This window comes from Parambassis ranga, chromosome 4, assembly GCF_900634625.1.
Source record: "Parambassis ranga chromosome 4, fParRan2.1, whole genome shotgun sequence".
Classification (NCBI taxonomy): domain Eukaryota; kingdom Metazoa; phylum Chordata; class Actinopteri; family Ambassidae; genus Parambassis; species Parambassis ranga.
In genome coordinates, this window is record NC_041025.1 from 11,805,284 (window position 1) to 11,820,548 (window position 15,265).

At 41.8% G+C, this 15,265-nt stretch overlaps 1 protein-coding gene across 1 annotated transcript in view; it reads right to left on the reverse strand.

Moving 5' to 3' along the window:
* agbl4 (AGBL carboxypeptidase 4) overlaps positions 1-15,265 on the reverse strand; it is a 211,315-nt gene that overhangs the window by 100,040 nt on the left and 96,010 nt on the right. The window contains exon 5 of the mRNA XM_028403749.1: positions 735-951. Coding sequence (XP_028259550.1) covers positions 735-951 — 217 coding nt within the window. The remainder of the gene's footprint in view (positions 1-734; positions 952-15,265) is intronic.

Here is a 15,265-nt window from a genome sequence, read left to right on the forward strand (position 1 = left end):
AAGAGAAGAGCTGGCCCACCATCTGTCCACTCCTCCCTTTAATGACAACCTGGTTTTCAGTTATGACCACAATTAGAATCTGACTCAATAAATCATATAACCCAGTTGTAACTTTTGTAAATTATCATCAGATCTTTCATTTGTACAGGTATTAGTCCTGTTTTTTTTAACCATACCATCAGCGGTTTCACACCGTGGTTTCAAAATTTCAGAGTCCTTTCTGCATTTCATGGTCAGGTGCTCCTTACAAATACATGCACTTTCATGGCAGCCCCCTCATAGCCAGCTTTCCCTGACAAATGTTGGAGGACAGAAGAAAAAGTCGTAATCTCTCAAGCATTTCTAATGAGTTTTTCTCCTACAATTATTTGATAAGAGCAGACAAGACTGGAGGCAGCGTGTATGATACACTAGCTCCTACTGCCGAGGTGAGAGCTCTGCTGATTACACACAGAGCCATTTACACACACACACACACACACACACACCCAGAGGCTTACAGTCCGTCATCTCAGAGTGCAACAATCCTAATAATAACATGAGAGGCTGGAGTTATGACCAGCAGGCACACCTAAGTTACCAATCTGGGTCTCTTTAATCTGAACACACACACATACACACACAGTACGCCTTATAACCCTTCCACCTCTAATCTTCACCACTATTCGACTTCTCTGCTCCTGTCAAAAGCATTACCATCCCTCACACACTTCCTTCCACACCTCCTAACTTACCACACTGAGTCCCAGCTGGTCCCTCTGCAGGTAAGGCAGGTTCCTGCGCTCCAAGCTGGCCAGGTAATGCTGCAGTCTGGAGTAGGTGTAGGGATAGCAGTAAGCAAACTGGTATACGTCGTCCTCTCGGTCAAAGCAGAAGGCAAAAGACATGACATAGTTGCGTCGGTGGTCAGGACAGCGGTAGTAGTACACGTTTTTGGGTGGAAGCCTCTGCCTGCAGGAGACAAGCAGATTACAGACAAATTAGAGGCCACTCACAGGGAGGGGCTGCAACAGAAGAACATCTGGTCTAGGAGGTTTAATCAGGCATCAGATGAAGATAGTGCATGAGAAACAATGACAGCACAGCAGTTTTGCAAGAGAAGGAAAAGAGTGCAGAAAGTATAAACACTGATGAGGAACAGAAGTTATACAGAGAACTGAGAAATCAGTAGGCAGAAGTTGCATCAACTTGTCACTTCGCTCTCTTCCAGAGATGTTCGGTAAGGCTTGTGAGGCAGAAATGGAAAAATGAGGGAGATGCCACATAGTAATCATCTGCTAGTTGGTTATGTAAAGTCCTAAATGTGTTTATATATAAATAACAAAAATAAACAACATTTGTTGTTATTATTATTGTAACAGATTTATTTAAATAAATTGTAATACTAGAATGATTTGACAAAAGTACATTAAAATAAAAACTATTCTAATTTTCAGCCTCATTTATGAAGTTGCTTATGGTGGGATAATTCTGTACTATCTGGCTACCATCTGTGTAATGTATAGAGTCTGTGGTCACTGCATGTGCAGAGTGTTTACTTCTGTATCTTCTGGTTGTGTACCTTGCTGAACTGTGTGTTGCATGTTGGCCCCAGAGCTAAATAAAGCTGACTGATCCCTGCACCTCATGGACGATCGATGGGGTCCGGGACAGTACTGCTGCAGTCCACAGAACTTCTCTGCTTACTCAACATGTTTTCTTTTCACACTCTTTATCTGTCTTCCCTTGTTTAGCTTTCACCATTAAGACATGGAGAGGTGGGAAGGTGGTGTACATGTAAGGTTCTGTTCTGTGTTTCCCTTCTTTTTCTCAAATCTCAGTTCGCCCTGTCACATACTGACTTCACCTTGACAGTTTACGTGAAGAAGACCAAGCATGGGGAACAACGATGCTGCCATAGCAGCTCTGGCAGACGCTCTGAGAGCAGAGGATAAAAGACAGAAAAAGATGAGGATGATGAGTGATTGGTGTGTTTGGGATAGTGGGAGCTAGGAGAAAGGTGGAATAAGGAGATAAGAAGAAGATGAGAGAGCAGGGTAAAGGCAGATCTGGGACTGATACGGAGAAATACAGGAGAGGGTGGTGGCTAGCAGTGTAACAGCTCTGTGATGGCAGGGCTGGCGAGTGAGCTAGCAACTCTGGCAACAGATCAGATGAAGATGCTATCAGTGCTGTGATAGGAACAGGACCTGATAATCAACAGGACAGGCTGCTCTGCACTAACTCTGACAGAGTGAACTTCTATCCCTTGCTCACCCCTGAAGAGGAAGGACAGGCAGGAGACACGCGGGAGTTTTATGTGTTTGTTCAGATGCCTAATGCATCAGGTTTGGCAAAGGTCTTACATATAAATGCACAGTGAACACACCTACATGCATTTTCAAACACTTGAAGATGTCCCTGCAGGTAGCTAGTGAAACAAAAAGCTAAATCACTCAGCCTCTTCCAGGCAGAAGGGGAGAAGGAAGAGAAAGGCAAGGCTGATTATTCTTTCAGAGGAGAAAGGAAAATGTCTCTGCATGTGGCTATGTCTGCAGAATACTAATGTGGCTAGTGGCTAGCTATACCACACCCAGCCTGCCAACAGGAGCCCGCTTAGCAGAGTCATCTTACAGCCTGCAAAGCTGGACAAAGAAGTAGAGGAACAAAAACAAAACCAATTTTGAAAAAGAAAAAACCCCAACAGAACCTGAATAGCATTCCTAAGACTGCACTAGTACATGGGAGAGCACGCTGTGAATAAAACTGCCTGGCAAGGACAAAACAGACGTCCAGATGACACGCTCATGGACAGATGTACAGTCATACAGACCCTCCACACACACTGGTGTGTGACTGTTGTGCCAGCCCTCTGAGGTGCAGGTTAATTAAAATACGATGACACCTCACCTCTTTACATATTTCCCCGTTTGCCTCGGCCCATCCATGCATTCCCATGTCTCTCAGTTTCTGCTTCGCTTTCTCTCCACTGGGCAGTGTGTGACCTTGCCGTAGTCTGGAAAAGTCCTGGCTATTGATTTTAATTACTGCTGCTTGTCCCATCACAGCATTATAGTTACTGGCTGTGGGACTTGTTATGGAAAAAAGACTGCCTGGAAAGCCTGGAGTGCTGGCTATGGATACCACAGTCAAACATGCTAAAATAAAAAAATGCACACAATTTTTAGCTTATGCAAGCTAATGCACACAGTCCCTTTGGTTTTTATCTGAACGGTGACTGTTCCTGCTCAGCAGCTGCCAATTTGTTTTATCTAAATGGTACCTCCCTGTGCCTCTCCCCTGCCCATCTCTTGACGTGGTACAGTGCCGGCGTTCCCAAACAGAATTATCACTGCGTGGGATGAGGGGAGAAAAAAAACGGAGAAGCTCCCCGTATATGATAACACACTCACACATGGTTTTACAATTCAGTGATTACAGAGAAACAGAAACGCACACACACAAACAGGAATATGCAAAGAGTCACATGCTGAAACAACACAGCAGAGTCGAACCATATGTGAGCTACATCAAGGTCATTCTTTTCACAGCTAGCTGTGGGACAAGTTAACTTCCAGAGCGTCTCATCAGAGTCAGAATAAAGAGAGGCAAAGAGGAATAGAGACACTGAAAGGCAGAAAGTGGATGACAAACAGAGAAAGAGACAAGTAAAGAGACAAAGTCTGAGAGAAGAGAGGGGAAGAAAAAAGAGACAAGGAGAGAATACAAAGGGAGAGGATTTCATAGAGCTAGCAGGCAGCCTTTAGCGAGGTGTCACTTTGCTTGCCAGGGCTTTTCTACTTCTGAACCATTGGTAGCTATAAACTCCTGCTCTGATTTTGATGGCGCTGGCGTCTCTCTGAAGTTTCAAGATGAAGGCTTATAAATTGGTAGCTTTCATACGGGCGACATCTTGTCTATATTTTCAAATCAATCAAGCGTAGAGGACACGCCAATCACTGCTGCGCTGAGCACTCTCACAGACAAAGACAAAAAAAAAACATACAGGATGCCTGGACACACACTCTCTCATTCACTCCCTTTTATTTTCTATATCACTGTTGTCACTTTCAGCTTGTCAAACGTTTATCCTGTCAACTGTTAGGAAGGTTAAATGTCTCCCAATATGCCCGTACAGCTGTCAAGCCCCACCAGCTCATTTAAAGCAAATAGTTAGTACGTTGGGCAAACATTTCACATTGAATGACAAATTTCTTTACTCCCTCCATGTCTGTTAATTGAAGAGGCAATATTTCCTGGCACTCAGAAATGATGCCAGATGTTAGAAAGGCTCATTGTGTTTTTTTTTTTTTTTTTTAAAGCTGCACGTTTTTGTTTTTGCGTACCAAGCCAAGCAGAAAACTGCCTCCGTGTCATGTCAGGAGTGTCAGCCATGTTGGTGAGGAAGGGAGCAGTGTGTGCTGAAACACCACAGCATATATATTCTTGAAGCCTCCATCTTTTTTGGATGCAAATCAAGTTGCAACAAAGCTTTCTGGAGACACTGTTACTAGGCAACCTGTGCTTGCTTTGTAATTTGGTTGGCCCGCTGTATATTGTATGGTGTGGTACAATGCATTTATTAGACTGCAGCTTCGTGACAATGGTAGCCTTCATTTGGGACTAAATTCTGTAACTAGAGAAGCGTGAGATGTATGAAAAGTCAGTGATCATTTTTGGGCCTATGTAGAAGATGCCCACTGTCATGTTGGAGGAAGCTATTTTATATAAGACCAACAGCATGGAGTTTTGAGCAAGGAGCCCCTTTCAAACATGCTTTAAAGGAAAAAAACAGACTGACTCACAATTTTCAACCATAAGCTCTAGATTCATCAGATATCTCTTGTACAGCGAGACGAGGGTGATGCTGAAGAAAGATTTTGCACATTGCATGCACAATGTGAAATACCTAAATGCTACTAGTAGTAGAGCCTTCTGGCTAGGCAGCAGAAAGGTTTTGCAGGAAGTAATAACACTTGAATTATGGACCCTCCTGTAACGAGAGAGCTGAGAGTTGGTCACCTGTGGAGACAACAGGCCATTAGCAGCTTTCTCCGGTCAGAAACAGCCCTCTGATGAGACTGAAACATGACACAATAAGACACTTTCAGCTGATGGCATCATCAAAGCACCCAGGACGGCCACTTCCATCAGGTGGCTTTAAAAAAAAAACATATAGACTTCCTGGTATAAGCATCATAATAAAAGCTTCCTTTAGTCTGATATTCAGTTAATACTGGTGTATTTAATCAGCAGATCTGCCACAGGATTAGCAGTTCTTTAGACTTCAATACATTTCAAGGTGAGCTAGTGGAATAAGCTTGGTCAATATCAGATCATAGCCACACCACGGCACATGAGCTCAGATTATGCAGCAGGCATAAAACATGAAGTCATTTACATAAAGAAACTGAAAGCAGTCATAAATCTTTGAGCGTCATCTAAATAAAACACCCGTGCTGTTTATAAAAGTAATGCAGTTTATCCTGTTGATATATGTAAAATGGAGGGAGCAGCATGTGTGTGTGAAATGAAAAAAGTCATTCGTCTTTTTCACCCCCTTTCTACATCATCTTCCACCTACTACTATACTCAAAAAGAAATACAATCTAACTCATTCATCCAATTGTAACTTTTCTTTAATTAGGATTAGGAACATTCATACACTATATCCCCCTGACAGCAGTGCAAACATGACCGTGTGCAGTAGCCTCTAAGTCAAATCCTTAATCTGTTCCACTCTAAATCTGATAGAAATGCGAGAGATGTACAGCACTCATACGTTCACGAGGGATAGTTTTATCACCCCTGAGGTGGCACAGATGAAATGGAAGTGGAGGAGGATTTACAGTAGCTGCTCTAACTGATGTACCCTGAGATAGTGGCGATGGGGAAAATATATAGCGCATAAATATACATTTTGTTTCATGTCAATCTTTCTTGATATTATTTTATTATTGAAAAAAGTTTTTTTTTAATACAGACATGGGAAAACTAAAACTTCCACAGAGAGAAGTAGTGCATAGTGTGACAGTGCCTGGGAGGACCAGCAGAGGGCCACACCTTTGAGTGAGAGATGACCTGTTGAGGTGAAAGCAGAGACTTAGCAGAGAAGAAACACCTGCTAGAGTGAGGGTTGAGAGAGACAAACTGCTGTTTTTTATTGAGGTCATAGTTAAAAGTGGTATTGTCTCTAATATTATGTCCTCTCAGAGCAAGCATAATATTGAAATATATGGGTTCCTCTGAACATGATGCAATACAAGACAAATACTACGACCTAATTTCTTTATCCTAGAACTGAATCAAAACAGCGACAATGTATGAAAATTGTACTGAAGGTGGTTTGGATTGAGCAGATATACACACTAAGATTTTTGCTGTAAGTATTTCTGATTAAAAACAAAACAGAAAGTAAAACATGCCCTGAACATATCCCACAGGAGTCTCAGTTAGATTGAGTGTGCTGGGTCTGCTAGTAGCTCGCTCTCCTGCGTCTTGTGGGGCAGCAGGGCAATTAGCAGAAAGCAGATGATCGCTGTGCCCTCGCCACTGTGGCGCCACTGGTCCCCTATGGGGCATCAGGGCAGGTGCACATTCGGAAATAATGGGGGGTAAAGAGAAAATACATGCAAGCAACCATAAAAACAAAAAAAAAAACACACACACATACACATATCTGATGATGTCAGCATTAAGCCCCTGGTGAGTGTGGTGTGTAAACTGGTGTGTGTGTGTGTGTGTGTTTGAGAGAGTAGAGACCATCAACCTATAATTGTGTGATGCAGCATTTCCCAGAGTGCAACATTATACTCCCATTACATTAGCTAGGTGTGTGTGTGGGGGGGTGGGTGGACATGAGTGTGGAGCAAATAGACAGACTGGCGCCAGGCTAAGTCATAATAATAATAAGACCAGACACATGCACAGAGATCACACACACACACAGTTAATGTCATTGTGTATGAGGTATATATGTAGTAGGTTAGTGTACATACATAGTGTACAACTACATATGGACCTGTACGTGCCCTTCATTTTTAATTCTGTAACATTATTTAATATCTCAATGTACATGTACACTCCCCTAACACTGTTTTTTTCCAAACAATACATGAGGAGATTGAATTGCTTATGGCCTAAATCAGAGGCAAGGCAGCTGGATTCTTGTCAGATTGGTGAGATTACAAAACCTCTCAAATCCAGATATCAAGCTAAGTGCTTGTGGCTGAGCCATGGGTGGTTTGGACTAATTGGCATCCTGTGAGGAAGTACTGATAGTTGTGGACATGTTTTAGCTGTGTCGACAGTCTATAGTGATTACTGTTTGTTTCATTGTTATTGGAGTAGGTGCCTTTTATGTGAATATTTGTCTTACTAACACAGCAAAAACAGGTGTATAAACATGCTAACTTAGCAAAGGCTAGTTGGCTTTTTGTTATTTCCTCTTTGGCGATTCGTGGCAATCTGTGCTGACTTGTAAAAAAACAAAACCTTATTTTTTAAATACTCCCCTCGTACATTTACCCATGGGGCTATGGAGCACATGGATTGAATGCACATATGACATCATTTTTAACACATTGACCCCTCAGCTCCTTCTAGGTAGTGGTCTGATGATAAGTTCAAATCCGCATCCCTGGATGACTGGCATCACCACTGTGGACCAAACTGAATATGCACAGTGTATAACTCATCTTATTCATCCTAAGGCCATACATTGACTGTCACCTTTCTATCAGCCCATGCACATGAATTGTTTAAGCAAATGAAGTCATAGCTGTGTACAGTATGTATGTGAGAGATGAGAGATACCCTCTGATCTCACAATGAGTCAACCCAGTAACAGCAGGACAAGTGATACCCAGCCTTAGTGTGTGTGTGCGTGGAAGAACGCAACAGTGATGAGGTCATTCTTTCTGGAAATTTACTCAGTAAAAGTCAATGCAACACATATGACACATTCTGAAATCACTTGTTATTAAATTCCTCTTAAAGATGAGCTCACCACTAGTAGTTCATTACACTTATCAGGATAACCAGTCACCTGAGTGAAAGGGACCAATTGCTGCTGCTGATTTGTTTCTTACAGCCTAGGCTTATTAACCCCACTTTTGAGTTTTCAAAAATGTGCTAATTTCATCATGTACAGGATATGTACAGTATATTTCATTACCTCAAATATGGAAAGAACTGTTAACCTAAAATCTGCAGCGAACGTTGGGTGAAAAAAAAATAGTTATGGCAGGCAAAGCTCTACTGATGCTACATACAAGTGTTCAGGATATGTGCATGAACTAACAGTGTTTTTAAAGAGATTAAATAAGACAAAGTGGGAGAGGAGGTCATTATTGTTTTTCCAAGTGGAGAGCAAACATTCAAACACATTTATTGAGCACACATGCTAAATCACTTAGATTTCTAGAAAAAAAAAAATTGCTTTGGGCTGAGCCTAAATGCAACATGCCCCGCACATATGAATCCAGGCTGAGAAAGAAACATTCTGATTCCATGTTCAACTAGAACTTTAATAAGTCAGATAAGTTATGGTAACACTAAAGCCTTTACAAACGGCTAAGGCACATGTATTATTACACATCATTTTATGTGTTTCCTAACTTAAACTGGAGATATCTCATTTTGATGATGTTCCCAGATGACGTAACCTATCAATTATTTCTTCAGTGTATAAATTCAAAATGACAAAATTACAGATGCATGATTTATACAGTTTTTGGAGATGGTCTGACACATGAGGTAACTCTGAGGCCACACCAGTAACACCCTCCACAGTCGCTCTTAGCGTGATCAGCATGCAAACCCCATGTTGTGTCTGTCACAATATCAGAAGATCTGTAATCATCCAAAATCTCTATCTGTCCCTCTGCCCCACCTTACATACTCCCTCTGTCTCTCTCTCTCTCTCTCCCTCTTTTTTCCTCTACATCCTCCCAGAGGGCCCTGCTGGCCTTGGCACAAAGATGCCAGCCTGTCTGCCTGAATTTCCCTTGGCACCACAGTGGCAGCTGGGGGTCTGACTGCCCTGTCTTCCTCCATACTCCCCAGTATGTCACACATAAACACTCACACATACACACACTTCATTTTCACAGCTTGCAGCCAGACTGGTGTCACTATGTGAGTGCCAGGGGGTACCAGGCAGCACCCACAGGGGGGGAGGGCTGGGGGAAGGAGGGAGGTGAAGGAACAGGGTGGGATGGAAGGAGGGGAGGGTGCAGGGATGCACACTCAGGCTCTCAGACTGCCAGATGCTGCCAATTAACTTCTGCGGCCACCATGGGGCTGCAGGGAGACAGTCTGGCACCTGTACCACCAAACACAACCCCCCCACCCAAATACACACATTTTCTTTTGGCTCATGGCTGTAGTACCACTGTGTTTGACTTTTGTGAGAGATGAGACGAGGACTGCATGTACTGCAACACCTGGTCTACTGTAACAGCTGAAGCTCCTGACCTTTGCCTAAACAATGTCTTCCTTTTTGTTGCAGTCTCAACAGATGGGGAGCTGAGGAACAGGTCTACACTTAAGAGAGCATGCCTGCAAAGATGTGTGTGTGCATACGCAGAATGCTCTTATAGACAGGTTTTTGGGCAGTTGATCCATCTTTGAGAACTTGCCACAGTTGTTCTGTGGATTTACAACTCCAATTCCAAAATAGTTGGGAACACTGTGTAAATAAACACATTTTACCATTTCATGGAAAAAATAGTTTAATGTATGTATTTGATGACAGCAACACATCTCAATAAAGTTGGGGCAGGGCCATGCTTACTGCCTGCAAATGTCTAGGAGACCAGTTCTGGAGTTTTAGGAGAGGGGAATGTTTTCCTGTTCTTGTCTGATGCAGGATTCAAGCAGCTCAACAGTCCCGGTGAAAGGTTTGGACTGCAGGCAGGCCAGTTTAGCACCTGGACCCTTCTCCTGTGAAGCCATGCTGTTGTAATGGATGCAGTATGTGGTTTAGCATTGTCCTGCTGAAATACGCAAGGCCTTCCCTCAAAGACAAGTGGGAGCATATGTTGCTGTTCAACTTGATGGTGCCTTTCCAGATGTGTAAGCTGCCCACACCAGAGGCACTAATGCAACCCCATACCATCAGAGATGCAGGCCTTTAAACTGTCCACTGATAACAAGCTGGATGGTCCCTCTCCTCTTTGGTCCCTGGTTTCCAAAAAGTCCATTTTGCTTTTGGGGAGGCGGCGATGCTTCTTCTTTTCATGGTGCAGTTTTAACTTGCATTTATGGATTGCACATTGTGTTCACAGACAGTGATTTCTGGGAGTCTTCCTGAGCCCATGAAGTGATGTCCAATAGAGAAGCATGCCTGTTTTTAATGCAGAGCTTCCCGAAGATCATGCGTCTCCATGTTTGACCTTTGACCATGCACACAGACACTCATCCTGATTCTCTGAATCTTTTGATGATATTATGTACTGTAGTTGGTGGGATCATCAAAGTCTTTGTAATTTTACATTGGGAAATAATTTTTGGAATTGTTTGTCACAGATGAACCTCTGCCAATCTTTACATCTGAGGGCCTCTGCCTCTCTGAGATGCTCCTTTCATAGCCAGCCATGTTACTCACCTGTAGCCACTTAACATAATTAGTTGTTAAATGCTCCTCCAGTTGTTTGTGATTTGTGCTTATTACTTTCCAGCCTTTTGTTGCCACTGTCCCAACTTTTTTTTTTAAATGTGTTCCTATCAAATTCAAAACGAGTGAATATTTTCCATGAAATAGTAAAATGTGTCTGACATGTTCTTTATGTTCTATTGGGAATACAGTATGGGCCTATGAGGTTTGCATATCATTGCATTCTGTTTTTATTTACATTGTACACAAAGTCCCTATTTTAGAAATGGTTCTTTATGTAATCTCTCCATGATGTTGAAACCAGGTCTTTATATGGACAGTGACATCTTGTCCTACAGTAGAAATATTCTAGAACCAACCAGATGCCTCCCTAACAGTACTGCTAGATGATAAGTCTAATCTCATGCACTTTAAACCTTTTGTACAGTGCTGTAAATCTGTGCACATTTGTCAACATGCTGTCAGGCTGTATTGGTGATTATAACAGGCAGAAGGAATTACAGGTTACTACAGAAGTAAAAGCCAGAGCTGTACTGCATTCAAATGCTTAAGGCCATTAAAAGCCAGCCTATTATTCCCACCATAGCATGCAGCTGCCTCATCCACAGTATGAATACACTCATATTTTACAGTTACTTTTAAAAAACAAAGCGCTACCTCTTTGGCAAAAACCAGAGCAGGCCTGGCATCTGTTTACATGACTACAATTTCCATGGGTCGAAATACTACTTTCTACTATCTTGTGGGCATACAAGACATGAAGGTGAACATCTTGACCTAAGTCAAATGCATGACATATTTTCTTATTATCAACAAACCATATCAATATATCAACCCATCAATATATCTGACAAACCTGTTCCCTCTTCTTTTTTCTGCATTCAAATAAGGTGACAAAAATATTCAAATACTCAACAAGATACTAACTTGTATAATCTAAGGCTTGTAAAAAAACTAAAGCTATGAAATGGTACAAATGAAAAATTAAAACCAATAAATACACAATAGTCTGATCATTCACAGCACACTCACACACACATACACCCTGCCCATCAGATGAGCCCATTGCCTCACTGTTCTGAGTGACAGATGGCTTGTCACAGAGCTAAACGGGGGAATATTTTAGTGCAGATCGAAAAAGCAGGAAAAGGAGAAAATAGAGAAAAAAGAGAAATTGCTCCATTACACCAGTGAGGTAAATCATTTGATGTGCAGGAGATCACAGAAGGTCATTTATATTATACACATGTTCACATAGGCACATGTATGAACATGATTCACCTTGTGTCTTTCTGTTGAGGCACATGTCCTCCCCCTGTCTCACACAAATGCTAAAGTACTCACATACATTCTCTCTCTCTCTCTCCCCCTCTCTTTCTCTCTCTCTCTCTCTCTCAGACACACACACACACACAGAATCATCAGAATCCAGATATGAGAAAAGCTGAGAGGCTGGATCAATGTTAGGCTCTGGTGATTAGCCTTAATTGAGGAAAAAGAGCTATGGGAACAAAGAAACATTATGACCTTTTCCCTGTCTATACACACTGTGCGCTAATAAGACACATTCACACAATATCATACTGACCAGAATCATCTGACTACATCAAAAGCACCTTCTCATAGGAACAGTATGCAAATGGATGGCATGGAGAGAAAAACAAACCCTGCAGATAATTGACTGTGCTTTCCATGTTTTTGTGCGTGAATGGCAATTTTCACTCTCCTGTCGAGTGCATGCTGATTATTCTATCAGACAAAAAGAGGTCCACGTGTGATGAAAAGATTGGCAGTGGTTCATATTCTCGTGCTGTGGAATGACCTGTCTCTCTCATTCCTCTCCCTTTCAACATCCTCTCTGTTTGTCTGTCTCTCTCTGTACGTGTCAGTTTCTGACTGAGTCAAATACCACTTGTCAGGAGAGTGCTGTTTGGACCGACATGAGATAAGAACAGACCAACTAGACAGTTATTCCTCACTGCTGCTGGAGTGGCTGGAATAAGACTGGCGATGTACAAGTATTGCATGGACCAATGCCTACTGGTCCATACTACAAACAGCAAACAAGGGAATTACATACATACCCATCAATTATAGGTATAGTCTGTGTGTAAAATATTACTAATAGTATAGTTATATAGTACAATTACATTGAAACATTTTTCAATCAATTTATCAGACTGTAAATAAATAAGGATCACATAGTTTAACCCTAACGTCTGGTTAAAGCAAATGTAGAGGTGATGGTAGTGGAGTGGTGGGGTGGTGGTAGCTGAGCCAGGCCATTTCCTTTGAGAAATGGAAAGGGTTAAGTGTGAACACACACACACACCCCAAGTTGGAACTTGAGTTGGTCACATTCGTTCCCCAGTTTTCATTTTACTCTCACGGTTACACACTGATCCACATGCGCACACAAACACACACACAAAGCGATTATCACCAAAGGTACGTATGCCTGCTTGTAGCTGTTCCCACCGGGAAACTCGCTGTACAGCTTCTCCACTCTCATTTTTCATTGTCTGCTTATGATGCCCCATGTGTATGCACTGACTTTCATTTAACCCCTCACAACACACACAAAAGCACACACTTGCATGCATGTATGATGCCAACCCCTCCTTGCTGTCTCTTTCTTTGTCGCTCTTTAACACACACACACACACACAAACAGCGTCTCCCTGCACTCCTGGGTTTCCTTGTGGTGTCTGAAGGGAAGCTATACAGACATGTCAACGTTTAACAACTGCTGCTCTGAAATATAAGAACACAAACGTATCATCACCCCCACCGTTAGGGTCAAATCAGGTCCATTATAGAAACAATACTGAAGATTATATTTATGTATTTTGTATATATACCCAAGGTAAAAGAAGGGACTTGCAGGGTGACCTGCAGAAGATCCCTACTTTAGCTGGAAGGGATTCAGTGTTTTGCTCAAGGACACTAAAGCAAAGTAAACACCTGACAACAAGGGGGGGGGGGGGGGGGTAAACCTTCCTGCTGAAGGTCTCCTTGTGTGGTGGACAACACTGCCGTTATGCATTTATGTGATGACTGTGTACAGGGATATATGTGCATCAAAAGACAAACATCAAATTCATTAATTTAAAACTTCAGCTTCTGTTTTTGCACAAAGACTATTACCAATCATAACTGCGGTTTTGCTCTTTGTGCTTTTCACTGGTCCTCCCTTTACACTCTTTGGGGAACTCATCTTTCCTCTTCTAAACTTTTCTATATTCAAAAAATTGAAAAATTAAGATTGATACCACAACATTAGTCATTATACAAAACCATGTAAACCATGTACATCTTAGCCATGTAAGCAGCATGACTTGCAGCATGATGGGGCGATCAAATGTGAAACTAGCCATGTAATTTTAGAGCATTAACACAAATAGTACCAAAACTAAAACAGAATAAAAGTCAAAAAGGAATCTGACATAGAGCACAGACCGCACAGACTGAGATGCAAGAATTGCTGTAGACCTTTTTAAATGAGAGTCCTATTTAATGGTTTTCCTGTAAGGATGAGCTAGTGCGGTGAGTGTCATAGTATCAGGCCATTATTGACTGACTAAAAACACACTGTTATTAAAAATATTTTTAATATATTTTTTTCTGTTTCACAACACTTGGCATATGTGTATGTACAAATACCCGACAATACTGGACTGGGCAGCCTTCCCTGGAAAGGACCAGCAGATGAAGATTTATCCATAGTTCTCATAGTTCTTCATTGCTCACTTTGTTCAGTAATATGCTGTTAAATACTGAAACGTGTGCAGGCAAGACCTTTCAGGGACAAAGAAATGAATTAGGCTTCTAATTGCAGGGTTACAGACAGACTAATGATATACTACTTATTTAATAATTTGCACCTTGAAGTTGTGCCATGATGAAGCTACAATTTCCATTGTTCACCTTTTGGATTGAAATAATTATAAAGGTAAAAGGTGATTTCTACATTTTTTTTAACTTAAGCATTTTTACTAGCAACACCTTGTACACCAATTAAATAAAAAGCACAATCTTATATTTCAGTTAATGTTTGGTTATGTTGTGCCAATGAAAAAAGTGATCTCCAACTACCCTGCTGCTCTTTTCCTGCCATGATGAAGGAAACGTGCAGTGGTGTGCATGTGTTGTGAGTGTGCATGTGTCTGCATGTGTGTATTGATTGATGCCTTCCAAGGCAGTAGCGTGATTGAAACACCTCCTCACCATCAAACTGTCGTGCCCGTGATGGAGTCACAGGGTCATTTTATGCATCACACCTGTCCCCCTTCCTCCCCACACTGACACCCAATCAAATAGGAAAATGGGCATATTTGTTTTCCTGGCCTTGAGAGGGCTTGTGCGATGGGCTGTATTTTTGTGTTTGAGTGAGTGTGTGTGTGTGTGTGTGTGTGTGTGTGTGTGTGTGTGAGTGCGTGTGTGTGTGTGTGTGTGTGTGTGTGTGTGTGTATTTATGTGTGAATAGGAGAGAGAAAGACAGAAAGAAGGAACAAGAGAGAAGAGACACATCTTACTGATATAGCTGATAAATAAGCTTCTTCTTGTTTCAGTATTTTCCAAACTACACAGATTATAGATTCGAATATGTCAGTTAGCATATTTACTCCACTGTGTTATTATTTGACAGTTAGTGCTAATATCATCATA